This window comes from Acartia tonsa, chromosome 3 (genome assembly GCF_053477335.1).
Source record: "Acartia tonsa isolate MP-2025a chromosome 3, ASM5347733v1, whole genome shotgun sequence".
Taxonomy (NCBI): domain Eukaryota; kingdom Metazoa; phylum Arthropoda; class Copepoda; order Calanoida; family Acartiidae; genus Acartia; species Acartia tonsa.
This window is the reverse complement of record NC_137262.1, coordinates 31,028,891-31,051,167: the sequence shown is the minus strand read 5'-3', so window position 1 is coordinate 31,051,167 and position 22,277 is coordinate 31,028,891. Positions and strand designations below refer to the sequence as shown.

Genomic DNA, 22,277 nt, shown 5'->3' with positions numbered 1-22,277 from the left:
TTGTGAACCTTCCTTGAAATTGAGAACTAAAATAATTTAGTAGTTTGGAGATCTTAAGGGACGAAAACTAATCCAGCCACTTTTATCGGTTAAGGGGAGTTAAATCATTTTGATACTATACTGATCGTCCGAATATTGCATTTGACCTTTTTTCAGGGAGGGAAGGGACAATGGACTGTAAATTACACTGGTACCCAAAAATTTACAACCATATTATCTTATTCGTTGGCTCAATAACTTTGGGTACTTATACTGAATTTTGATTGGTTTGTTCCAAACTTTTCAACCAATAATTTTAATCTACAGAATGAGTTATTTTGTTTATCATCATTGGGGATGCAAATTAATTTATAGTCCATTGTCTTATCCCTTATCCTGCCTTTTTAAATGAAATTTCCTATAGCTTTCCAAAGTTGAAAAATACATATTTCGCATTTTTTTTTATTTTTGCACTGTTAATGCACTAATTTTATAACTTAGCGGCTCAGCTTTCGATGTTATGATTATTTTTGCATTTATAATTTTATTTTATAATTATATTTGGATATTATGTCAATAAGTATTATTATACGTCATTATGAGAAGGAAAGAAATCCATAACATTTTGGATAAAAAAAAGTATTTCTATATAAATAGTAAAAGGGAGAATCTTTTTTTCGCCAAGTGAAACACCTCTGCAACCCCTTATAACACACTTTTTAGAAACTGCGGGGCTTTCTTAAATATTACCTAACCGAACCTAAAATAAATGAACTGTATATACCTACCTTATATGTTGTTGTTGTATTGGCTGCTTATAGTCCATATTCGTGTCCAGGTTGTCATCAGTAGGTGGGGGAGGGGAGGCTTATGGAGGGGGCTCTGGAGGGGGGCGTTGAAGAGGAGGGAGGCTGGTGAAACTGGGGTGTGATGATAGGAAGGCAGCTACGAGGGTGGGATTTTGCCAGAGGTCAATGGGATTTAGGTTGGTGGGGTTATTAGGGCAGGAAAAGAGGTGTTGGACTGTTTCAGGGGTAGGATTGTTGGGGCAGGATGGGCAGTTGGGTGAAAGAGAAGCGTTAATGGAATGCAGGTAACTTTGGAGCTTAGGACAATAATTGGATCTTAATTGGGAGAGGATGGTTCTGTAGTGCCTAGGAAGTTGGATCTCAGAGGGGTTGATGTTGGGAGGGGCATGATTAAGGACAGGATTAGGGGGGTAGGAGTTGATGGCTTGGGTAACTGCAGAGGTGTGGAGTCGGGAGATGGTGGATTTGTAATTTGCAGGGAGGAGAGTGTTGTCAGGGGTGAGAAAAGGTTGGAGATTCGGGAGGAACATGGATTGGAGGGTGGATTTCTTGGATCTAGGACCAGGAGGGGTTGTGACATTGGGGAAGGATGGGTGGGAAGGACGGAGGGAGGAGGCCAGGTACTGGGAGCATAAAAGGGAGAGGTGGTTCCGTACTGGTAGGATTTTAGTTTCTTGGTGGAGGTGGCTAATGGGGGATTTTTTGGTGGAACCAGTACAGATGCGGAGGGCTTGGTTTTGGAGGACTTGGAGTTTGTCAATGTTGTTTTTGGAGGTGTTAGGAAACCAGACAGGACAGGCATAGGTGGTGATAGGGCGGAGGAGGGTGTTGTAAGTGGTGAGGAGGGTCTCCTTCTGGTGGCCCCATTTGGTGCCAGCCAGACATTTAAGGATTCTGAGGCGGGAGGAAATTTTAGAGGAAATGGTGGAGACATGGGAACTAAAGTTGAAAAAGGTGTCAAAGGTAACTCCAAGGATCTTAGGGGTTTTCTCAAGGGGGAGGATGGAGCCGTTAATTTGGACTTGAGGATGGAGGTTGGATTGGTGCTTACGGTCAGGAGTGAAAAGGGTGACAGTGGATTTGTTGGGGGCGATGGAGAGGCCATTGGTGGAGGCCCAGTCAGCGATTGAGGAGAGGTGGGAGTTGATGGATTCAACTGACTGGGGGATGTCAGGAGAGGAGTGGAAGGAGTTGAGGTCGTCGGCATAGGAGGAGGTGGTGGCAGGGGGGATGTGGGGGGCATCTGCTATGTAGAAGTTGAAAAGGACGGGGGAAATAACAGAGCCTTGGGGGACACCAGTGTGGACAATTCTGGGGGAGGAGTTGGTATTTTGGTAGGAGCAGAAGGCCATTCTGCCACGCAGGTAGCAGGACAGCCATCTGATGATGTTTGGATGGAGGTTTGAAGAGGAGATTTTTTGGAGAAGGAGATGGATTGGGATGCAGTCGAAGGCTTTGGAAAGGTCAATGGAGGCTACGGTTGTGCGGCTGGGGGGGAGGTTTTGGTTGAAACCGTTAGCAATGGAGGTGGAAAGATTAAGGAGTGAGGATGTGGTGGAGTGGAGGGGTTTGAAGCCATGTTGAGAGGGGTGGGTGGAGAGGGATTGTTTAAGGTATGGGAGAAGGAGGCGTTCAAGGACTTTAGCTGCAGGACAGAGGAGGGAGATTGGGCGGTAGGAGGTGGAAAGGTCAGGGGGTTTACCAGGTTTGAGGAGGGCAATAATTTTGGAGAGCTTCCAAATGGCAGGGATATTAGCAGCGGAAATGGAGAGGTTGAAGAGTTTGGTAAGGTAGGAGATGCCATTTGGACCAAGGTGTTTGAGGTGGAGGATGTTGAGGTGATCAGGGCCAAGTGCAGATGAATTTGAGGAATTTTTAATAGCTTCAAGGACAAGGGCAGGTGTGAAAGGTTGGAAATCTCTATTGAGGCGGTGGCGGTGTCTAATTTTGCGGATAATTTTTCTGGAGAAAGGGTTGGAGGTGTGGCGGGAGACAGAGGTGAATTGTTTGGTGAAGGATTCAGCAATGTGGGCGTGGGAGGTGTGAACTTTGTTGTTGAAGGAAATGGGTTGGTTGGAAGGAGGGGAATTGTTTTTGCCAGAAAGGGATTTGAGGAGGGACCAGAATTTGGAAGGGTTGGTTCTATGGTCGGATTTGGAAAGGGTTTCTTGCCATTTTTTGTTGGAGTGTTGGTTTACTATTGAGGAAATTTGTTCATTGAGGATTTGGATTTGAGGATCATGGGGGTTAATTTCTCTTAAGGAGTCTCTTTGCTGGATAAGGGGCTTAGCAGACTGGGGGAGGGAGGGATTGGAGTTTTTGATGAAGCCAGCGGGGACTGTGTGTTTGGAGGCAGTTTGGAGGATTTGGCGGAAAGTGGCTTCACCTTGGGAGCAGGAGGAGGGTTCAGGAAGATCTTCAAAGAGGGTTTCAGTTTCAAGGGTGAAGGTGTCCCAATCTGCTTTACGGAAGTTGTGGAAAGTTTTGACAGGGCGGGGGTTTCTGTTGATTTCAGGAAGGGAGAGGAGGATGGGGAGGTGATCAGAACGGAGGGTGGTGAGGGTGTGCCAGGAAAAGTCAAGGGCAAGGTGGGCAGAGCAAAGGGAAAGGTCGGGGGAGGTGGGTTGGCCATTGGGGGGGAGGCGGGTGGGGGAGTCCTCGTTGAGGAGGCAGAGGCTGCTCTCATTGAGAGCTTCCAGCAGAGCCTCCCCACGATTCATGGCAGATTGGTCAAGGGTGATGGAGTTCCAGGCAGGGTTGTGGGCATTGAAATCACCGACTAGGATAAGGTCATTTGGGTTGTCAAAGAGGAGGTTAAAGTCAGGGGTGTATTGGGGGGGACAGGAAGAATGTGGAGGAAGGTAAAGGTTGATGATTTGTGTAGGAGAGCCATTGCGGGAAATTTGGATACCATCAATCTCTAGGGGGCCATTGGAAAGGTGATTGAGGTCAAGGTGGGTGAAGGGGATGTCATCGGCAATAAGGAAGGCTATTCCTCCACCAGGTCGGTCTTGACGGTCCTTCCTGAGAAAGTTATAGCCAGGGAGGGGTTTGGGATTGGATTTGCTGGAGAGTTTGGTTTCTTGGAGGCAGGTGATGGGGATGTTATGGGTAGAAATAAGGTTGTGGAGTTCATCTTGGGTGGTAAGGAGGCCATTACAATTGAATTGAAGAACAAAAGGTTTACCAGGAGGTTTTCGGGGGGCAGGGGTGGGTGGAGGAGGGGGCGGGGGTGAAGGAGGAGCTGCAGGGGAAGGAGGGGTAGACGGGGAGCTAGGTGATGGGAGGGGTGTAGGGGGAGATAAGTTAGGAGAGGGAGGGGGTGAGGTTGGGGGGGAGCAGGAAGGGCAGAACCAGAAAGGAGAGTAGTGGGTGGCAGATGGGAGGAGGGAGCATTTAGGGTGGATCCATTGGAGGCAGGAGTTACATTGGAAGGAGCCAGTGGATTTTGTAACACCTAAGGAACAGACTGTACATGGGAATTTAGGACCGCGGGGTTTGGATGGGGGTGTTGGTGGTTGGGGGGAGATAGGTGAAAAGGGAGTTGTTGAGGCAGAAATGCAGGGTGGGCAGGACCAGTTGGAATTGTAATCGGATTTGGATGGAAGGAGGGAACATTTAGGATGAACCCAAAGTTGGCAGGAGTTGCAGAGGAAGGCACCAGTGGAGCGGGTAATATTGCGGGAGCAGGTAGAACAGGGGTATTTGGGGCCAGGGTTCGGGTGGATGTCGCCAGAGAGGATGAGGGGAGGGGGGGGAGGGATGTTGGAGGGTTGGAGTTGAAAGGCCTCCAAGGCCTCCAGAGCTGACAGGGGCTGACTTAAAAGCCTATTAGGCCAGCCCCTTGGTGGAAACCCGGACAGGGTGAATGGTCAAGCAGGTGTGTTTGATGCAGGTGCTATTAAAATAAGTAAGTTATAAGGACATGAGTAGATTGGAAAATCATAAGAAAAGAAATTGGGGAAACATTAATTTATCTTCTATTTCTCTGTCTCTTCCTTTTTACATTAACCTTTTTTTAGGTTGAAAATTCGAATGAACCAGTAGATGTAAGAAAAAATAGACAGCTAACCCTGGAAAATATGAAGTTGCATAGAGAGGTAATCATTTTTGTTGTGAATAAACACATAAGTAGCGAAGCAAATCTACAATTATGATGAGTTTGTTGTCTTGGTCACACATAATGCTCCAGAATACATGTAAAGTGAAGCTTATTTTGTTAGAATTTGGGTACTAGCTGCTTTTAGAATTATCCTTGATGTAAGAATGAATTTAATATTACTTGGATCTAAAACCAGATTACCATGTATTCTAATACTCTTTACCCCTTACTCTCCCCTCAAACTGGATAAACGAATTGAGCAATACGTGACGTCTATGTCAGCAACCTAAATTGACGATAATTTTCCCCTGTCATAAAATCCACGTATGTTCTACATTCATTGATGTAAGCTACTTCTACGCGGATTTTTTTATCATTGCCTACCTATTCATTTATAGATTGACAAACTGAAGAGTCAGGTGAATGAGAATGATGTCCTGAAGAAAGAGATTGCCAACCTCAAAGTTAAACTGGAAGAGGAACAGAAATCCAGGTAAAGTTACAGACTGACCGACCAACCACATTTCATAAAGGCATCGTCATAAAAAAAAGCAAAACAAGGATTATTATCTCTCATTTTGAGTGGGAGATGACATTGGACTGTAAATTAAACAGTTATCCAAAGTTATAACCAAGTTATCTTATTATTTGGCTCAAAAACTTTGGGTACTTAATTGAATCGCTATGACTGTACCAATAGAATATATGATACAGTCATAGTTGAAATTAGCGTCCTTAAAATGAATATTAAATGTTTGCTTCACATTCAATATTTTACTTAATGAATTATACAAAGTTTTTAATTGATAGGATGATTCTATCATGCTTATATTTAAGACTAGAGCTACCTACCTACTTGCATCGTCCTACGGAATAAAATAATTACATAAAATATATTTTAGAGTACAATTATGATGAGAAATATCTATTTATCAGATTAATAATTTGCACAAAAAGATATCAGTTAGGCTCGCATTTATCAAGAATTAGAAGCCATAATTTTAATTCTATTCTCACGTGCCCCTAACTATTTAACAAGCTAGGTAACAGTGATATGGCATCGGACCATCAGCTTTAATTATGTTCATAGCTTATAACCTTGGCTTCGATACCTTATTGTATTCAGGTTAAGTATCCAGAAAGACCTAGAACAGAATCATGAACGTGTCCGAGCCATAATGATGTCTATGGATACTGTTGAGAAAGAATGGGAGAATAGAGCTATAGAACAGGTAGAACAATTAATGTATAAGCATAAATGTATAATCCATACAATTACCTGCTCGAGACCTTTTTCGTCTTCTATCAAATTGCTTTCTATACTTTTGTAGGGACCCATTACAAAATCATAATGTTAAGGAGCAGCTCGAACAGCAGCTGGAAGCCGCCAGACAAGAAGGTGATCAGCTGCGACAGCAGCTGCAAGCTGCAATGCAGGCTATTCAGTCTCAGAAAACTCAACTGGAAAAGTAAGTTACTTCACATGCAAGATTTATCTATTTGGGTTCAAGTTCTGTCAAATAATTCAAATTTTGAATAGGTGTTAGTTAATTAGAATAGTTAATTATAAGGCTTCGAAAATATGTATTCCTTAACAAATAATATTCAAGGTCCCTGAGTTTACAGAAAACCTTGATGTCCCAATTACAAGATACAGAAGCAGAAGCAAGAGAGTTGCAAGATTTCTTACAGGTAAACTTAACTTTAAATTATGGCACATCCTTATTACCCCGTCCCGGATTTGAAAAATTTTGTTAAAATTTTTGCCCCCAGCTAAAATATGGTTGATTTATGCATAAAAATGACCCATGCAAAATATTTTTTCTGTAATGCAAAAATTGCGACGGTACAAGCACTGCAAAGTTTTTAAAATCTGCAAAAAAACCCTGTTTTTATGGCTTTTTTGGGGCTTTTGTACCATCCCAATTTTAAAGATTTCTACAAAATTTCAATTCAGGTGTGTTGATAAATACCTGAAATTTACCAAAAAAAATGGGGGCAGACTCAATTATAACATATAAAGGTGTAGCAAGTAATCTTCCAAATACAAAATTGTCAAATTGCAAATTGGGCCGGATACTTTTTTGGACGGATACTGGATATCTGGCTGGTTTATAATGCCGGATATCCGGCAAATATATGTTATTTGGCCGAATATCCAGTTATTCGACCGGATATCCGGTTATTTGGCCGGATATCCGGTTATTCGGCCAGATATCCGGTTATTCGGCCGATGTTCTTTTATTCAACCAGATATCCGGTAATTTGCCATATAACGATTATCTGTCATTAGAAATCAACCGGATATCCGGTATCCAGCCAAAAAAGTATCGGCCCAACCCTATTATATATGTATGCAATTGTTTCTTCTTTACAGTAACGTTTCTGATAGATCCAGAGAATGTTTCAGTTATTACCACTTAAATAAAATTAGAGGATCGACCCTTCTCTCAGGTGCCCAAGAGTCCTTTAGGAGCGTTACCGCTAGAAAGTACTATGGAGAAGCTCTTCTTGTGAAAATTAGATAATTTTTAACATTATCTTTTTATGTGTCATTATTCATTGTTTATCTCTGTTAATTTTGTATTGACTTAATGAAAAAAGATGTCTTAGCTTATAAAAGATGTTCGATGCTTTCCCTCAAAGTGTCTTTTGATCACTGACAACCCCTCCCTTCTTATATTAACTTGCAAGGGTCCCCAATATAAACTATCCTAACCTGACCTTATATAATTAAGAAACAAACTAGAAAGTATGTGCTCGACTAGGCACTTGGGAAACTGGCAATAATTTGCATTAAACTTACGTCTTCAATATATCAAAAACTAAAGCTTTAAAGCAGAAGTACCGATTGCAGAGTTGCTACACTTTCTAAACCCTTATTGTTACAGGAATCATCAACCAAAGTTTTCAATCAAAAAATTTCAACTTGCTTAGATTAAATAAAAGAGCTAACATTTACGGAGTTCGTTCAGACTCATATTATAGAAAAGATTTGCATTTAATAAGTATCAGAAATAGATTGGACAAAATAGGCCATTTAATACACTAGTCCCAAAAGTTTGAAAATAACCTTATCTTATTCGTTGACTTAATAATTTTGGGGACTTTCAATAAATTTTGATGGATTGGTTTATTAATTTGAGAGTTCAATCGTTTCTACCACTAATTTTAATCTACAGAAGGGTTAATTTTGTGTATTATTAATGGGGATGTTCATCAATTCATTAGCCATAGTCTTATCCCTTAGATCCCTCAGTAACATGTTATTTCTTGTTATGTAATAAAAATAAAAGTGTTCCATTTATTATTAGTCTTTGGTTACAGGGATCTAGAGGGATAAGACAATGGCTGATAAATTTATTTGTATATTCCATGATGATACAGAAACTGACCCTTTTTGTTGATTACATAGTGGTTGAAACGTATGACCACTAAACCTAATGAACCAACCAATTAAAATTCAATAAAAGTCTCCTAAGTTGTTGAGCCAAGAAATAAAAAAAAATTATGTTTCTTACATTTGGGTTAAAACATTGGGGAAATTCAGTAAATTTTATTTGGTTGATTTTTTAAGTTGAGTGTTTAAAAGTTTTAACTTCTAGTCTTAATCTACAGAAGGGACAATGATTTGTATCATTATTGGGAATGTACATTGTACATCAATTTATTAGACATTGTCTTATCCCTTTAGATTCTTGAATAACATGTAATTTCTTGTTATTTAATAAGAATAAAAGTGTTCCAGTTATTATTAGACTTTGGGTACAGGGATCTAGATAGAAAAGACTGATAAATGGACGTGTATACCCCATGATTATACACAAACTTACCCTTTCTGTTGATTCAATAGGTGGTTGAAACGTCTTATTAAACCAATTAAAATTTAAAACAATCTAAAAAGTTGTTGAGCAAACAAATGAAAAAGTTTTTAAAAGACTAGTGTAATTAACAGCCCATTGTGCTCTGCCTCTCTAGTTATTATTAGACTTTTGGTACACTCTGGTATAATTCAGAGAGGGAGGGAAAATTGGACTGTTTATTTCACTTGTCCCCAAAGTTTTATAATTGTTTTTCTAATTCATTAGGTTAACAACTTTTGAGAATTTTATTGAATTTTAATTGGTTGGTTTATTAAGTTAAGTGTATAAACGTTTCAACCGCTAAGTTTAATCTACAAAAGGGATATTTTTGTGTATCAAACAAATTTCATACTTATATAATAGAGGTAGGCCGGATACTTTTTTGGCCTGATACCGGATATCCGGATGATTTATAATGCAACATATTTGGTATCCGGCAAATTACCGGATATCCGGCTGAATAACCAGATATCCGGCCAAATTACGGGATATTTGCTAGATATCTGGCCAGATGTCGGATATCCGGCATTATAAATCAGCCAGATATCCAATATCCCTCCAAAAAAGTACCCGGCCCAACCCTATTATATATGTATGCAATTTGACAATTTTGTATTTGGAAGATTACTTGCTACACCTTCATATGTTATAATTGAGACTGCCCCCATTTTTTTGGTAAATTTCAGGTATTTATCAACACACCTGAATTGAAATTTTGTAAAAATCTTTAAAATTGGGATGGTACAAAAGCCCCAAAAAAGCCATAAAAACAGGGTTTTTTGCAGATTTTAAAAACTTTGCAGTGCTTGTACCGTCGCAATTTTTGCATTACAGAAAAAATATTTTGCATGGGTCATTTTTATGCATAAATCAACCATATTTTAGCTGGGGGCAAAAATTTTAACAAAATTTTTCAAATCCGGGACGGGGTAATCCTTATATAAAAGTAACCGGATGTCTATCAGTCCACGTGGTAAAGGATTTCAGTAACCGTTGAACCTTTGTCCTTTACAGTGAAACGACCCCTTGTAATAAAAAACTAAAGTACAGAGTGTTTTATTGTAAAAAATAAAACTTCCCCATTGTTGGATAAATGGTGATTAGTTACCTCTTGTATTAGTATTCAGAAGAGATGACTTAAAGATTGGAGTCTCTACAGTAACTTTATGAATATTATAACAGTGGCCTTTTTATGACATTATATTAGGTATACCTCCATAGTGATTTGACAATCCAACTGGTCGCTTCGTTCCCCAATAAATCAATAAATATAGATGCATACCTAGGTAACCAGACTACTACCTGGAACCCCCTGTTGGAGACCTCGTCTGTTAGCAGATTTTTTTCTGCTCTTTTGTAGCGATATGGCTGTGTTAATATTTTCGGATGCCATTGGTTAATTTTCAAAGACCCAAATGAAAGTCAGCACAGTGTCCTCGGGGTGGGAACATACAGTTATTTAACCCCTTCACCCTCTAATATTTTTCTCTATTCGTTTTCCCTTGTGCCGACTCAAAGTTGATAGATAATATATCTTTCTTATTAATCTTCTTATTCTAGGCAGAGAAGAGTACCCTATCTGAAGCCCTGAAAGAGAACGAGCAAGAAGTATTGCGGCTGCGCGGAGTTATCACAGAAAAAGACGAGAAACTGGCCAAGGTGGATGAACAGACCAGCCTCTTGGTCCGCAGGGCTGAACAGAGATCACAGGTACATTAAAATCTCGGGAATGATTTGGTTGTAAGAAAATTGTTACTAGGATCTGTCTGTCTGTCTGTATCCAAGGATCTCGCAAACATTTGAACCGATATGGTTCTCCTTTAAAGTGTAGCTTCTCATAAGTCTTGAGAAGGTTTATTACTATTTGGGGGGAGTTTTGAATAAAACTTCATGTCAATGTTATATTTTGTTTATCTTGCTCAATTTGTATATCTTGACTTGATTAGATAAGCCAAAGATGAAAAAATGATAAGGAAAACCAAAATAAACAATTTCTTTATGGTTTTAATTTGACCATCCTTTTTTAGCTTTGTAATTTATCTTTTAGGGAGATAGGGGACATTAGGCTGTTTATTACACTAGTCTCCAAAGTTTTATATTAACGTTTTCTTTGGGGACAACTTTGGGGACTTTTATTGTATTTTGATTGGCAGGTCCATTAAATTGAGTGTCCTAACGTTTCAACCACTAATTGTAAAAATGGGGTAAATTTACAACAATTTTTTGACCATTGTCTTATCCCTTTAAGGACCCTGTTAGGCCTTATTTCTTTTTTTCGTTTTCATTCGAATCCGGTGGATAGGAACCGGTTCTCATCCATACGAAAAAACTATGTCTAGCATCGTATTATATCCAGCTTTCTACGAATATAAAAATGTACAATCATAAGATTAAAACCAGTTTTTTTAGCCGGTGCCTTCGGCACCTCGGGGCTAAAAAGCACTAGTATTAATCTCATAATTGTACGTACATTCTATATCCGCAGAAAGCCGTTCATAATGCGATGCGAGAAATAACTATTAATCCTCCCTTGAATTGAAAAAGCTTCAATTAAAAGAAAATGTCTGTTTTGAAAAATTTAAGTATTTATTACCATGCATAATATAATATTTGAATTTTATTCTTCGATATGAAAAAACAACCACAAAAAGATTTTTTGTTTGTGTTAACTGGATAATGACAAAATAAGATGGTCAGTGCATTCAGTTTAAGAAATGTGCAACTAGTTTTAATTACATGGCTGTTTGCTCAACTACTTGACTTCAGGGATAAGAGATAGATAATTTAGTTGAATAATAATGTAACTTGTTTTAATTACATGCCTCTTTGTATCAAAAATGGTAGAAGTAATATCATAATACCTACATAATCATAATTGAATGATACCTAACAAAACCTGTTCTTTGGAATTATACAAATTCTTGTTGGTTATTCCTTATTCCTGGAAATTGAAAGTTTGATTTCATTAACTAACTAATTTTGGATTTACCATTTCACCACTGCAATGGTTGCAAGCATCTACAAAATATTGCGATGCAAATCTTCTTCATTTCTTTTAGCCATACTAGTGGCTTCACTCCTAGCCTATGGGAACTCCACCTTAATGGGGAAATATTAAGGTGTTTCTCTGAGTTATGTCTCCCAGGGAATGTGGAAAAAAAGAAGTTTTCCATGTCCTGTTAAATAGCCTAAAATCTGACTGGTACAATACATCTTTCCTTAGTAATTGTAGATTATTTAGTAGTAAAGTTTAAAAGATCTTGATTGATTCACGGGCATTCAAACGCACAAAAATCCAGTTTACTAAAATGAGGTATTAAGCATCTTTATAATCATAAAATTTTTGTAATTTTTTCTATAAAGCACCCACTGTGAATATATCCCTTTAGCTTTTTTTCAATTTAAGCAAAAACTGCACAAAATAAAAGACATTTCACGGTTAGTTTTTTATTAAATGAATAAGTTAGGGTACAATGTTTGGCACTTTCGATATAAGTAAATGATAATAACAAAGCCACAGAATACGATAATACCTTCAGAAAAATCGATGAAAATAGTTTTCATACTAAATTTTGTTTTTTTGTATTTTTTCTAAAATGTCATGACAGAAGATGTAAAATGTCGTCTTAGTTTTTTGAAAGGATTAATCTTCTCTGAAATCTAAATTATCAAAATATTTTTTTTGGTAAATGATTATACGATATATGTCAAACATTTTATCAGAAAGAAATATTTAAAATTGTGAAGTAGAAACCTGAATAATTTTTCTTGTGGAAATAGTTTTCTGCAAATGTTGATAAACATATGTCTGCTAGCATTAAGATGTTTGTACTGCCAATACACGTTGGGTTTTATTTAAAGAATTTCTTTAAAATGTTTTTTTTTTACATTGTATACCAATAACGCAATATTTGCTATCAGAAAACCCCGACTAAGACTCGCCTACGACCCGATCTTTTAGGATTGCTTTGTAATTTATATTTTTGAAAGTCTTTCAACAGTATACACAGCAAATTCTCTCTTTTTTAACTAACTTTCCGAATAATATACCTAAAGCATTTGAATTGACAAAGGCTATGCTAATATTTTTACCATTCAAGTTTATTTAATATTCTAATAAATAGCGCAACCCTCCAAGTTTATGACTACTTTTCATGAACATATGATCTAAAGAATAAGCTCTGACGCAATGTCATATAAGGATATTATAATATTCATGAAAAAAATTGTTATTTTTGCATATATGTTACATTTTACTGTGTTTTGTGGCTCAAAAGAAAGACAATTAAAAATTATTTCATATTATATAGTTTAAATTACATAAGATAACCTAGAAATAGTAAAAAATTCCCTTTCTTTTTTTGTCGCAAAAGAGAATTCAACAAAGATTTTCATTAAAAAACACCTTAGTGTAAAAATTAAAAAGTTTAAACATGGTCACAAAAAGATTCAATTAGTTTATTAAATGTTTCATTTTCAGCAAATAACAATTAATCTCTATTACAAAGAATAAAGTGTAAAAAGATATTCTCGTTTTAATTTTAAGCAACTTAAAATGCATTTTAATACCTTTTAATGATTTATTTTTTAAAACATCATTTTATAAAATGTTATTGATTTTTAAAGTTATATATTAGAATGTTTTTAAATTTTGTTAACATTTTGTTTTAAATGTAGAAAATTGGTAATTCTAAACATTCAAAAAATGATTTTATTAAATTTTCATCACTTAAATTGCATGTTTGATGAAATTTTCAACTGATAATTCAAGAAAAATCGTTTAAGTTTTATTATATTTTACTTTGAAATGTTAAAAAAATATATTATTGTCAAAAATGTGGAAGTTATACTTTCCTCAAAAAAAGACCTAAAACATGCAAATTAACACGTGTAATGAGATTTTTTTTCTTTCAGGTTTAATTTTAAGTAATTATTGATATTTTTTGTAAAAAGGATTTTATATAAAAAGTTTTAAAACTCGAGTTATGTAGTGGTTCTAAAAAAGGTTGCGAATTTATGCAATTTTCTTGCAAAAAAAATTTTCTAGGATTTTAAAAATAGCAAAGGGTGTTATTAGACGTACTTACAGATACAATTGCTAAGTCATTTTGGCCAAACACTAAAATAAAGTTTTGACATCTGAGGGTCCAGCCGTGATTTATAATAGATTTTAAGCCTAAAATAAATGCACAAATTGAATAAATTTTGGTGCAATTTTTCTGCAAAGAACTTAAAAATGGCTACTGAAAATCTTAGGCAAATGGTCAAGATTTTAAAAGGGTAAAATAAAAGATTTAGATATTTTGAATTTACCGATCTATCCTTTATCCTGCGATGTGCACAGGTATTTTGCCAGAAAGATATATACATCTTGAGAGGACTATAAAGGGAAGGTTGACTTTAATTTTTAGGGGAGTGTCGACACCCCTTTTTTTCACCTATACCTATATGAATCTATAGGAAATAAAAATGAATTTCAAAGATAGAAATGCCTAAAATGAATTTATGTTTAATAAAAATATCAAATAAATAAAAATGAAAATTAAGGAATAGTTTGCTTGTTATTTCTGCATTGCTTATAGACATAATTGTCTTTTTTACATTCCAACAGTAATGGATATAGTTGGATATTAAAAGGGAGGAGTAGGTTGCGATAAAAATCCGTTAAGGTGTGAGTTTTAAGGCTTAAATATAGTAGTATAACGGTATTATTCACTAAATATGTGTATTTCTCATTGAAAAGAACTATAATAGACAAAAAAAAATTTTAAGTTAACATAAATTTTTTATCGTTCTACTACTGTATTTAACTTAAAACCCACAACCTTTACAGATTTTTAGCGCAACCTACTCCTCCCTTTGTCGTCAATTTAGCTTGTTGATATGACCTCATTTATTAGTCAGCTCATGCATTAAGTATGAGGGGAGCTGAGGGGATGGGGGAAAGGCGTTATTTTAACCAGCTTCGGGTATTACTTAATCAGAGAACATGAATTTAGGGTGCAACATCCAAGTATCAATATATAGATTCCCACCGCCGCCGTATTTTTACCAAATCTGTAAAGTCCTATTGTTAAGATCTGGGTTTGCATATGATTAAACTTTCATGTTTTAAATTCAACTTGTCACGGCACATTTTTGTGAAAAGATAATAACTTACTGTCTTAAAATAAATGCATTTAAAGAGCTATTCCTCTTAAAGATTTCTCCCCCTTTTTAAAAGCGAAACTTTTCTATAATTAGGGTCGGTCCGTCCGTACGTCTGTAACGGATAGCTTTTTCGTTAATTTAGGCATGTTAGAATTGTCCTATCGATTTCAAACTTTGCATGGTGATTCCTGTAGTAGTTAGGTACAATATTATAAGCAAAGTATCTCTATAATCAAGTCCTAAAAATTAAAGTATGTCCATGAACATTATCCTGTATCTAGCGTTTTTCAACAAATTTTGTTTATAATTTTGCTTCGACTAGGTATTATACATTTATATTCTGATTATTCAGTTCTGACACTATACGAGTATTAATGTCCGTTTGTTCTACCGTTTCAGTGCTTCGCTTTTATGGATGTTGTCATCCTTGTTTTTTAATAGTGCAGCTATTCTTATCACTGGTTTCCTCACTGACTATGTAACAAAAACAGGGTAGATACTTGTTACCATTTGCTTTGCCTTATTTCTTTTTGTCAGACAAAAACATATCTTTTGAAGATAAACACGTTTTTAACAGGGATCTAAAAGGATTAGACAATGGCCGAAATTGTTGTACATCCCCAATGATGCTACACAAAATTAACCCTTCTGCAGATTGCAATTAGTGCTCAAAACGTGTGGACACTCAACTTAATTAACCAACCAATAATTGGGAGAAAGTCCCCAAAAGTGTTGAAACTTTGGGGACTAGTTTAATAAACAGCCCAAAGTTTGGTAGGTTATGGTAAATCTTTCGCTGCTATTGTCTGTGAATTGTTATTGAAATTCATATACCTATAATTCTCCTGATTTTGAAAATCATTTTCCTTTATTTTAAACATGTGTAGGTAAGGGTAAAAATTAGAAGTAAAGGAATATCTAACAATGGATATTTAAATTGTTCTCCCATTACGATATTATGGCATTTTTATTAATTGGAGCTTATTAAACTTTGGGAAATAATGGGATATAAATTAATTTATTGTTCTTTTGCATTATGGCTGAAAGTATATCATGAATATTCAATATTTGAAAACAGATAATATTACAGGAATAAGGTTCCTTATTTAATTCTCGAACTCGAGGGGGCTCCTATATTTTTATTCGGATTTCTTGTCCCTCTTTCTATTTTTCCCTCTCACTAACTGTTTATTTAAAGAATTAAAAAACATAATTTTAATTGAGCACTTTTTTATTCCTTATTTCTGATACATATTTCCCTGAAAAATATTTAAATATGCATAAATCCATCCCTCCTATATGGAGGATTTATAATAACAGGGATTAGAGTGACAGTGGTAGAATATTTTCCCGCATTTCTTCAAAGCCGATTAATATCTAGTGGATTAGAATCGGTTCTCAGCCATACTGATAAGTAAGGTATAGCATCGTACTGCAGACTATCTTATACTTTTTCATTCTAATATCTTCGGAAAGCTTTCTAAAATTCGAGGCGATAAATAACTATTATTTTCATCGCTTTCTTACCCTCAATATTTCATCATAGGCATAGTTTCAAATATAAGAAATGTCGGAAGAATTAATTAAACATGCAATTGTCCATCACTGCCTCCCTGGTACAAAATAAAATGGAATGAAATGCACTGAGTGTGTCTGGTTTAATTTCCAAGAACTCCCGACAAATTTGGTCAATTTTATGTCTATTAGATACAAGGATTTTCTAACCAAATGGTTAAAAAAATGGCTGCATAATACTGGGATATGTGAATAGAAGAATAGTTATTAAAACAGCTTTCCGCGGAAATAAAATGTACAATTATCAGATTAAAGCCGCAGATGGTCCGGGCTAACAAAATGGTATTGATTTTATGATTTTAGTTTAATATTTGTGGAAAATTGTCTGTAATACGATAATATACATGGTGTAATGTTAAATCATTAACCAGATAATTAAGACAATTGTAAGTTTTTCCTTCGGTGTAATATCAATCTTTTTATTTCTTGTTTATGAGTAAATTTCCAACCTTGTTACAAAAAAAATCCTCCAAAGAACATGCAAAGCAGAAAGATGAAACTTGTGATAAAATGGAAATAAATCAAAGAATATTTAACGTTAGAAAGTTGGATGGACATGTTTAATAAGCGAATATAAAAGCGAAATTGGAAGTTTAATTAAGGGAAACACCAATCAACGATAAATAAACGAATGTGATTGTGCACCCCCAATTGTATATTAATTTTTTTTTGTGAAAACGTTTGTATACTGCTAGTTTGCCCAATCTAATCAGGTTTTAAGAAAGTCCCTAAACTTTTTAAGCTAATTAATGGAAGAATGAATGTATAAAACTTTGGGGGCCTGTATGATTTTCTTCTCAGGTCATTAGTCTTAAATTGATATACTAACACCACAAAAATATCTAAGATATTGATATTTTATTAAACTTGATGAATACTTTCTCTAGTATGGCTTCAAAATCTATTGATATCCGCTGGTTCTCGGCCATACTGAAAAATCATGTTTGGTATCGTATTACAGACAATTTTCAACGAATATTAAAATAGCTGTCTATAAATATGAGGCTATATATAACTATTTTTAAACTGACAATTAACAATGGATTATTTGTTAAGGAGTTGTTGACCGCTCGCGCCGAGTTAACCGGGACACGTGACCGCGCCAGGGAGATGTTGCTGGCCCAAGGAGCAGAGCTGTCCAGAGCCAGCATAGCCCTGTCACAAATATTTGATAAACTTGAGGCATTTGCTCCCATCTTTGCAGAGGATAAGGTAAGCTTTTGGTTTATGAAAATTTTTTTGGCAATATAAAGTTAGAGATATTGTGATGCATATAAATCAGCTATCTTAAAGAATAAGATAACGTACGATAATTTGTATACATCATCAATGATGAACAAAATTAACCCTTCTCTAAATTAAAATTATTGTTTAAAGAGTTTGAAAAATCTAATCAAAATTAAATATAGTACACAAAGTTGTTGGACCTACGAATAAGATAAAGTGTGTGTGAAATTTTGAGTACCAGTATAATTTACAGACAAAATATTTTTATTTTCTATGAAATAATTCTACGTAGCTCCTTTTTTTACCTCTTTTTGCTTGTTTATATAATAAATTTAAACCTTAGCCTATCTGCATTCAAATTATAAAAATTGGTTTATGTAGGATGGGGACGTGGAAGAGGTATCTGAGAGCTCTGATTCCCAATCCCAACTTGAATATGATAAACAAGTTGATTTGGCAAAGGTAAGCTTGCACGCATTTGTAAAATTGCTAATTTTTTTATGTCAAAGAAAACGGTGGTCCCAAATATTCCTATTTTGATAAATTTTCTTTCTGCAGAGCTACCAAATTAAGTTCGATATTCATCCAATTCATTACTATATTACCTATTCAAGTAAATGCAAATTGTGTATTGTTTTAACTTTAAGACTTAATTTGCCAGACGATGTCTAGCTGTGATCTGTTATTAAGGTCATCCTTGTGAACAGTTCTACTATAATTTGATATTTATTTAGATATTTTAAAATGATAGGATTAAAATCCATAAAAGTGCACAATTCACACACACACCAGGGATCTTAAGGGATAAGACAGTGGACGATAAATTATTTACATTATTAATGATGATTGACAAAGTTACCCCTTATGTATTAAAAATTTGTGTTTAGTCCCTTTCGTGACAACGCCTCTTAAGGGACGTTTCGTCGTATTTTCACAGTACATTTTCTCCTAATTCTAGCCCTGCAGGAGGCTCTAACCCTGTGGGGCAATCACCTAACCTAACTTTTCAAAAGGTACTTGAAAATACGACGAAACTTCCCTTAAGAGGCGTTGTCACGAAAGGGACTATACCCAAAAAAATTTGGTTTAAAAGTTTGAACACTTTCAGTTTAGAACCAATCAATTAAAATTAAATATTCAAGTACCCAAAGTTTTAATCCAACAAATGAGATAACGTAGGTATAAAACTTTATTTGCCAGTTTAATTAAAATTTCAATGTCCCCTCCCTTCTTGTATATTTATTCATACTTATTCACCTTGAAGAATTGTTTGAATTTTTTTTTTTTTTTTTGATGGATGAACAAAACAGTTTACTTTTTACGGTTAATTTCTTTGTTTTTTGATGTGTATACTGTATAGCAGTGCAGCTATTATTTAACTTTCTCAAATAGGTGAAATTCAGATCTAAACATTATGTTTGAAACATTTTAATGTTTTAATATTATTTTATATTTTTGCTCTTAATTAGATCTTTTCTGTCCTATTCTTTACTTTCTGTTTATTTACAAAATTTCTCAATTTAATTGTATTAGTTGGCGCTAATCCTGGACAAAACAATCCTTGTTTTATTGTTGTTTTCGTGACCACTTTTATGCATGAAATAAACTGATTCTCATTTAACCCTTGCCTTATTATTTGGTTATATGTATAATACTTATAAATATCAAATATAAAATTGGTGCAATGTCTGTCTGTCTGTTTACTAAAAATTTTGAATCCAAAGGCTCAGGAGTTTAGTGAAGCTTCTTATTGGTTCTAAGTAATTGAGAACAAATTTTAGAAAATTTTAAATTATCACATATATTCAACTTTGAAATGTAATAGACTTTCAAACAATAAAAGACTTCTAATCATAAAATATGTGTATGTTATTTTAGATTACATGAGCAAGTTTTAACCTATTCCATATTTTCAGAACCGACGACATTCCCAGTTCCTGGTGACCCCCACAGAAAACCTGGACGTACTGACAGAATTTAGCAAGGCCCTGATGTCTGTCAGTACAGGTATAACTACTCTTCGTTGACTATGAAAACCTATTTTTTCTGTTTATTAAACTAGTTGATTCGGCTCAATGGGAGGGCTGGGTATTGAGAAAAATAGCCCAATACTACCCCAAAGATATTTATAAAGCTTCTCTAAAATTTATACCTAACCCATTTAGACCGGCAATCGATTTATAATAACTTGATTTTCATGTACTCTAACAAAGTGATACTCCCTTCTGGCTGATATAACGGTACCCTTTGTTCACCCCCTTACCCAATCCCCTGTTTTTAGATAAACGAATTGACCGATAAATGAGGTCCATATTAGCAACCTAAATTGATGACGCATTTCCCCCTGTCAATATATCAATATTCTATATCCATTAACCTATTTACCTTAGACTATAGTTTATAATCTTGGTTCTTAAAGATAGGTTGCGTGATTTTAAATTTATATATTCCAGGTTCCGACCAATTACAACAAGAGCCAGGAGTAGAGAACTCAATCAGTACTCTAGCTACAGCCATAGCTGACAGGAAAAATACAGACAGAAAGAATTCAGAAACACTGAGTCAGGTGGGTGACAACTCTATTTATCCGTTTTGGATATCATCGGATAAAATTTGGAATCCTTTCATAAAATTAAAAAATAATTAAATGAAAGGAAGGGAGGGTACATTGAACTCTTAATTATCATTGTAACATTTTCCACAAAATATTCTATTATATATATAATAAATTTTGTTTTATCGGGCATGGCTTAACCCTTAAAATAATTCTAAATTCATGTTTAACAGATTTTTAAAAATATTACCTATTAAATTATCAATATCTTGTAAAACCTTAATTTACCTATATTTTTTTTAGTGTGGTGGTGCTGTTCCCTCATTGGCTGATCAAATCACCCAATTAAGTTCCATATTGAGTATTCTTATAGCTGAATACACTACCAAATCTGCACTGGAATCTTCGGTAAGTGACACTTTTTAGCTTCTATGGACCAAATAATCATTTTTCTCTTTATATATCCTATTATTTACAGTAGTAATGTGTTTTTTGTATAAAGCTTAAGATTTCATTATCTGCTGAACAGAGGTGGATTCTTATAAAACGTTTTTTTGCTTACTGGCTCACTAAAATCAGTGATGCTCGCAGTGAGGCAAAATTATCCCAACCTAACTTTTAGCGAGCCTCACTGATTTTAGTGAGGTATTGAGCCAAAAAGTTTTTTAAGAATCCACCTCTACTTGAGTGCTCCCTTTAAGAGTAGCTTCAAATAGGTGAGTCTCAGGATGGTTTTAGGCTATAAACTTAATTTGTCAACACTTCTCTTTATCCCAAAATACATTTTTACAAATCTCTAAATACAGAATTTCATTAAAAAGAATTTTTAGGAAGTTTAAATTAGCGTCCATTGTAATTTCTATAGATAAGCTGTTATTCTACTTTTATGTTATTATCAATAAAATTATGAATATAGAAAAAATAGCTGTAAAGCACGTATACAATATACATACCTAATCTGCAAAGGTTTTAATTAGTTTTGCAGATGAATGAAAAGGCTGTGTATAGCAACAGGCATCAACGGAGGATTAATTTACTAATATAGGGATAGTTTTGACCAAGTTACTAAATATATGTATAATAAAAGTTATAGATAAAGGACTGTGGAACATTTTTTTTATTGCATCGTATTATAGACTGCTTTCAGCAGATATTAAAATGAAAACGTTTAACAATAATTTCAGTTTAGTACGCTGCTAAGGTCATTATTTTTTTTAAATAGATAGTTTTGTTAATTAATGACATAAAGTTTTAATTTATCAGCTAAATGAATATCAATTTAGAATCTAATGTTTAACTTTTTATATATCACTTTATCCTAATAAGAAGGAGAATGAGAGTAGATTTGAATAATGATAAAAAGTTTTAATAAAAAAATTAAACAACTAGAATATTAACACATGTGTGCATCTGTTGGAGGCATAGCTTCTCTTTTAAGATTTTCTAATAGGAAATTTCGTATTTAAATAGGACACTATAGGAATGGATGTAGATTGTAGAATATACGTTGATATTATGACAGGGCAAAAATGCAGTCACTTTAGAAATATGGTTTATGATCAAAGTAATAATGTATCCATTACTACAACTAAGGGTCCTAGGACAAACGCAGGAGTCCCAACCGTCAGAGTGGTCACCTAACCTAACCTATTTTAGACCATCTTTTAGGTTTTTTAAATGCCTTACCCCTGCAGGGGACTTATTTGTACATTCATATCTAAACCTAACCTAACCTGTATAGAAATACTAAATTAAATTAATATTTAAACAATCCTGCGTTTGTCCACTCCTACTTTTGGGACTCTTGCGTTTGTACTGGAACCTAGATAAAGGATGGTTTATTCAAAGAAATTAAAGGTTCCGTGATTTTACATTTCTATATTAACATATCCACATATGTGTTTATTTGCACAAAGTTATCCTTGCTTAATATAAAAGTTTTGGTGCATTGGTAGGTATGCAATTTATAAACAAACAGCACAAAAAACTAGGGATATGTCATGAAGAAGAAAAGATAA

The 22,277-nt window shown here is 34.9% G+C and overlaps 1 protein-coding gene across 1 annotated transcript in view; it reads left to right on the top strand.

The window, feature by feature from the left end:
* The window catches only part of LOC145313909 (uncharacterized), a 99,867-nt gene that overhangs the window by 67,908 nt on the left and 9,682 nt on the right, over positions 1–22,277 (top strand). The window contains exons 17-27 of the mRNA XM_080153567.1: positions 4,811–4,888; positions 5,289–5,383; positions 6,017–6,122; positions 6,250–6,359; positions 6,501–6,582; positions 10,314–10,463; positions 17,535–17,690; positions 18,087–18,167; positions 19,622–19,712; positions 20,159–20,271; positions 20,563–20,667. Of these exons, the coding sequence (XP_080009693.1) occupies positions 4,811–4,888; positions 5,289–5,383; positions 6,017–6,122; positions 6,250–6,359; positions 6,501–6,582; positions 10,314–10,463; positions 17,535–17,690; positions 18,087–18,167; positions 19,622–19,712; positions 20,159–20,271; positions 20,563–20,667 (1,167 nt within the window). The remainder of the gene's footprint in view (positions 1–4,810; positions 4,889–5,288; positions 5,384–6,016; positions 6,123–6,249; positions 6,360–6,500; positions 6,583–10,313; positions 10,464–17,534; positions 17,691–18,086; positions 18,168–19,621; positions 19,713–20,158; positions 20,272–20,562; positions 20,668–22,277) is intronic.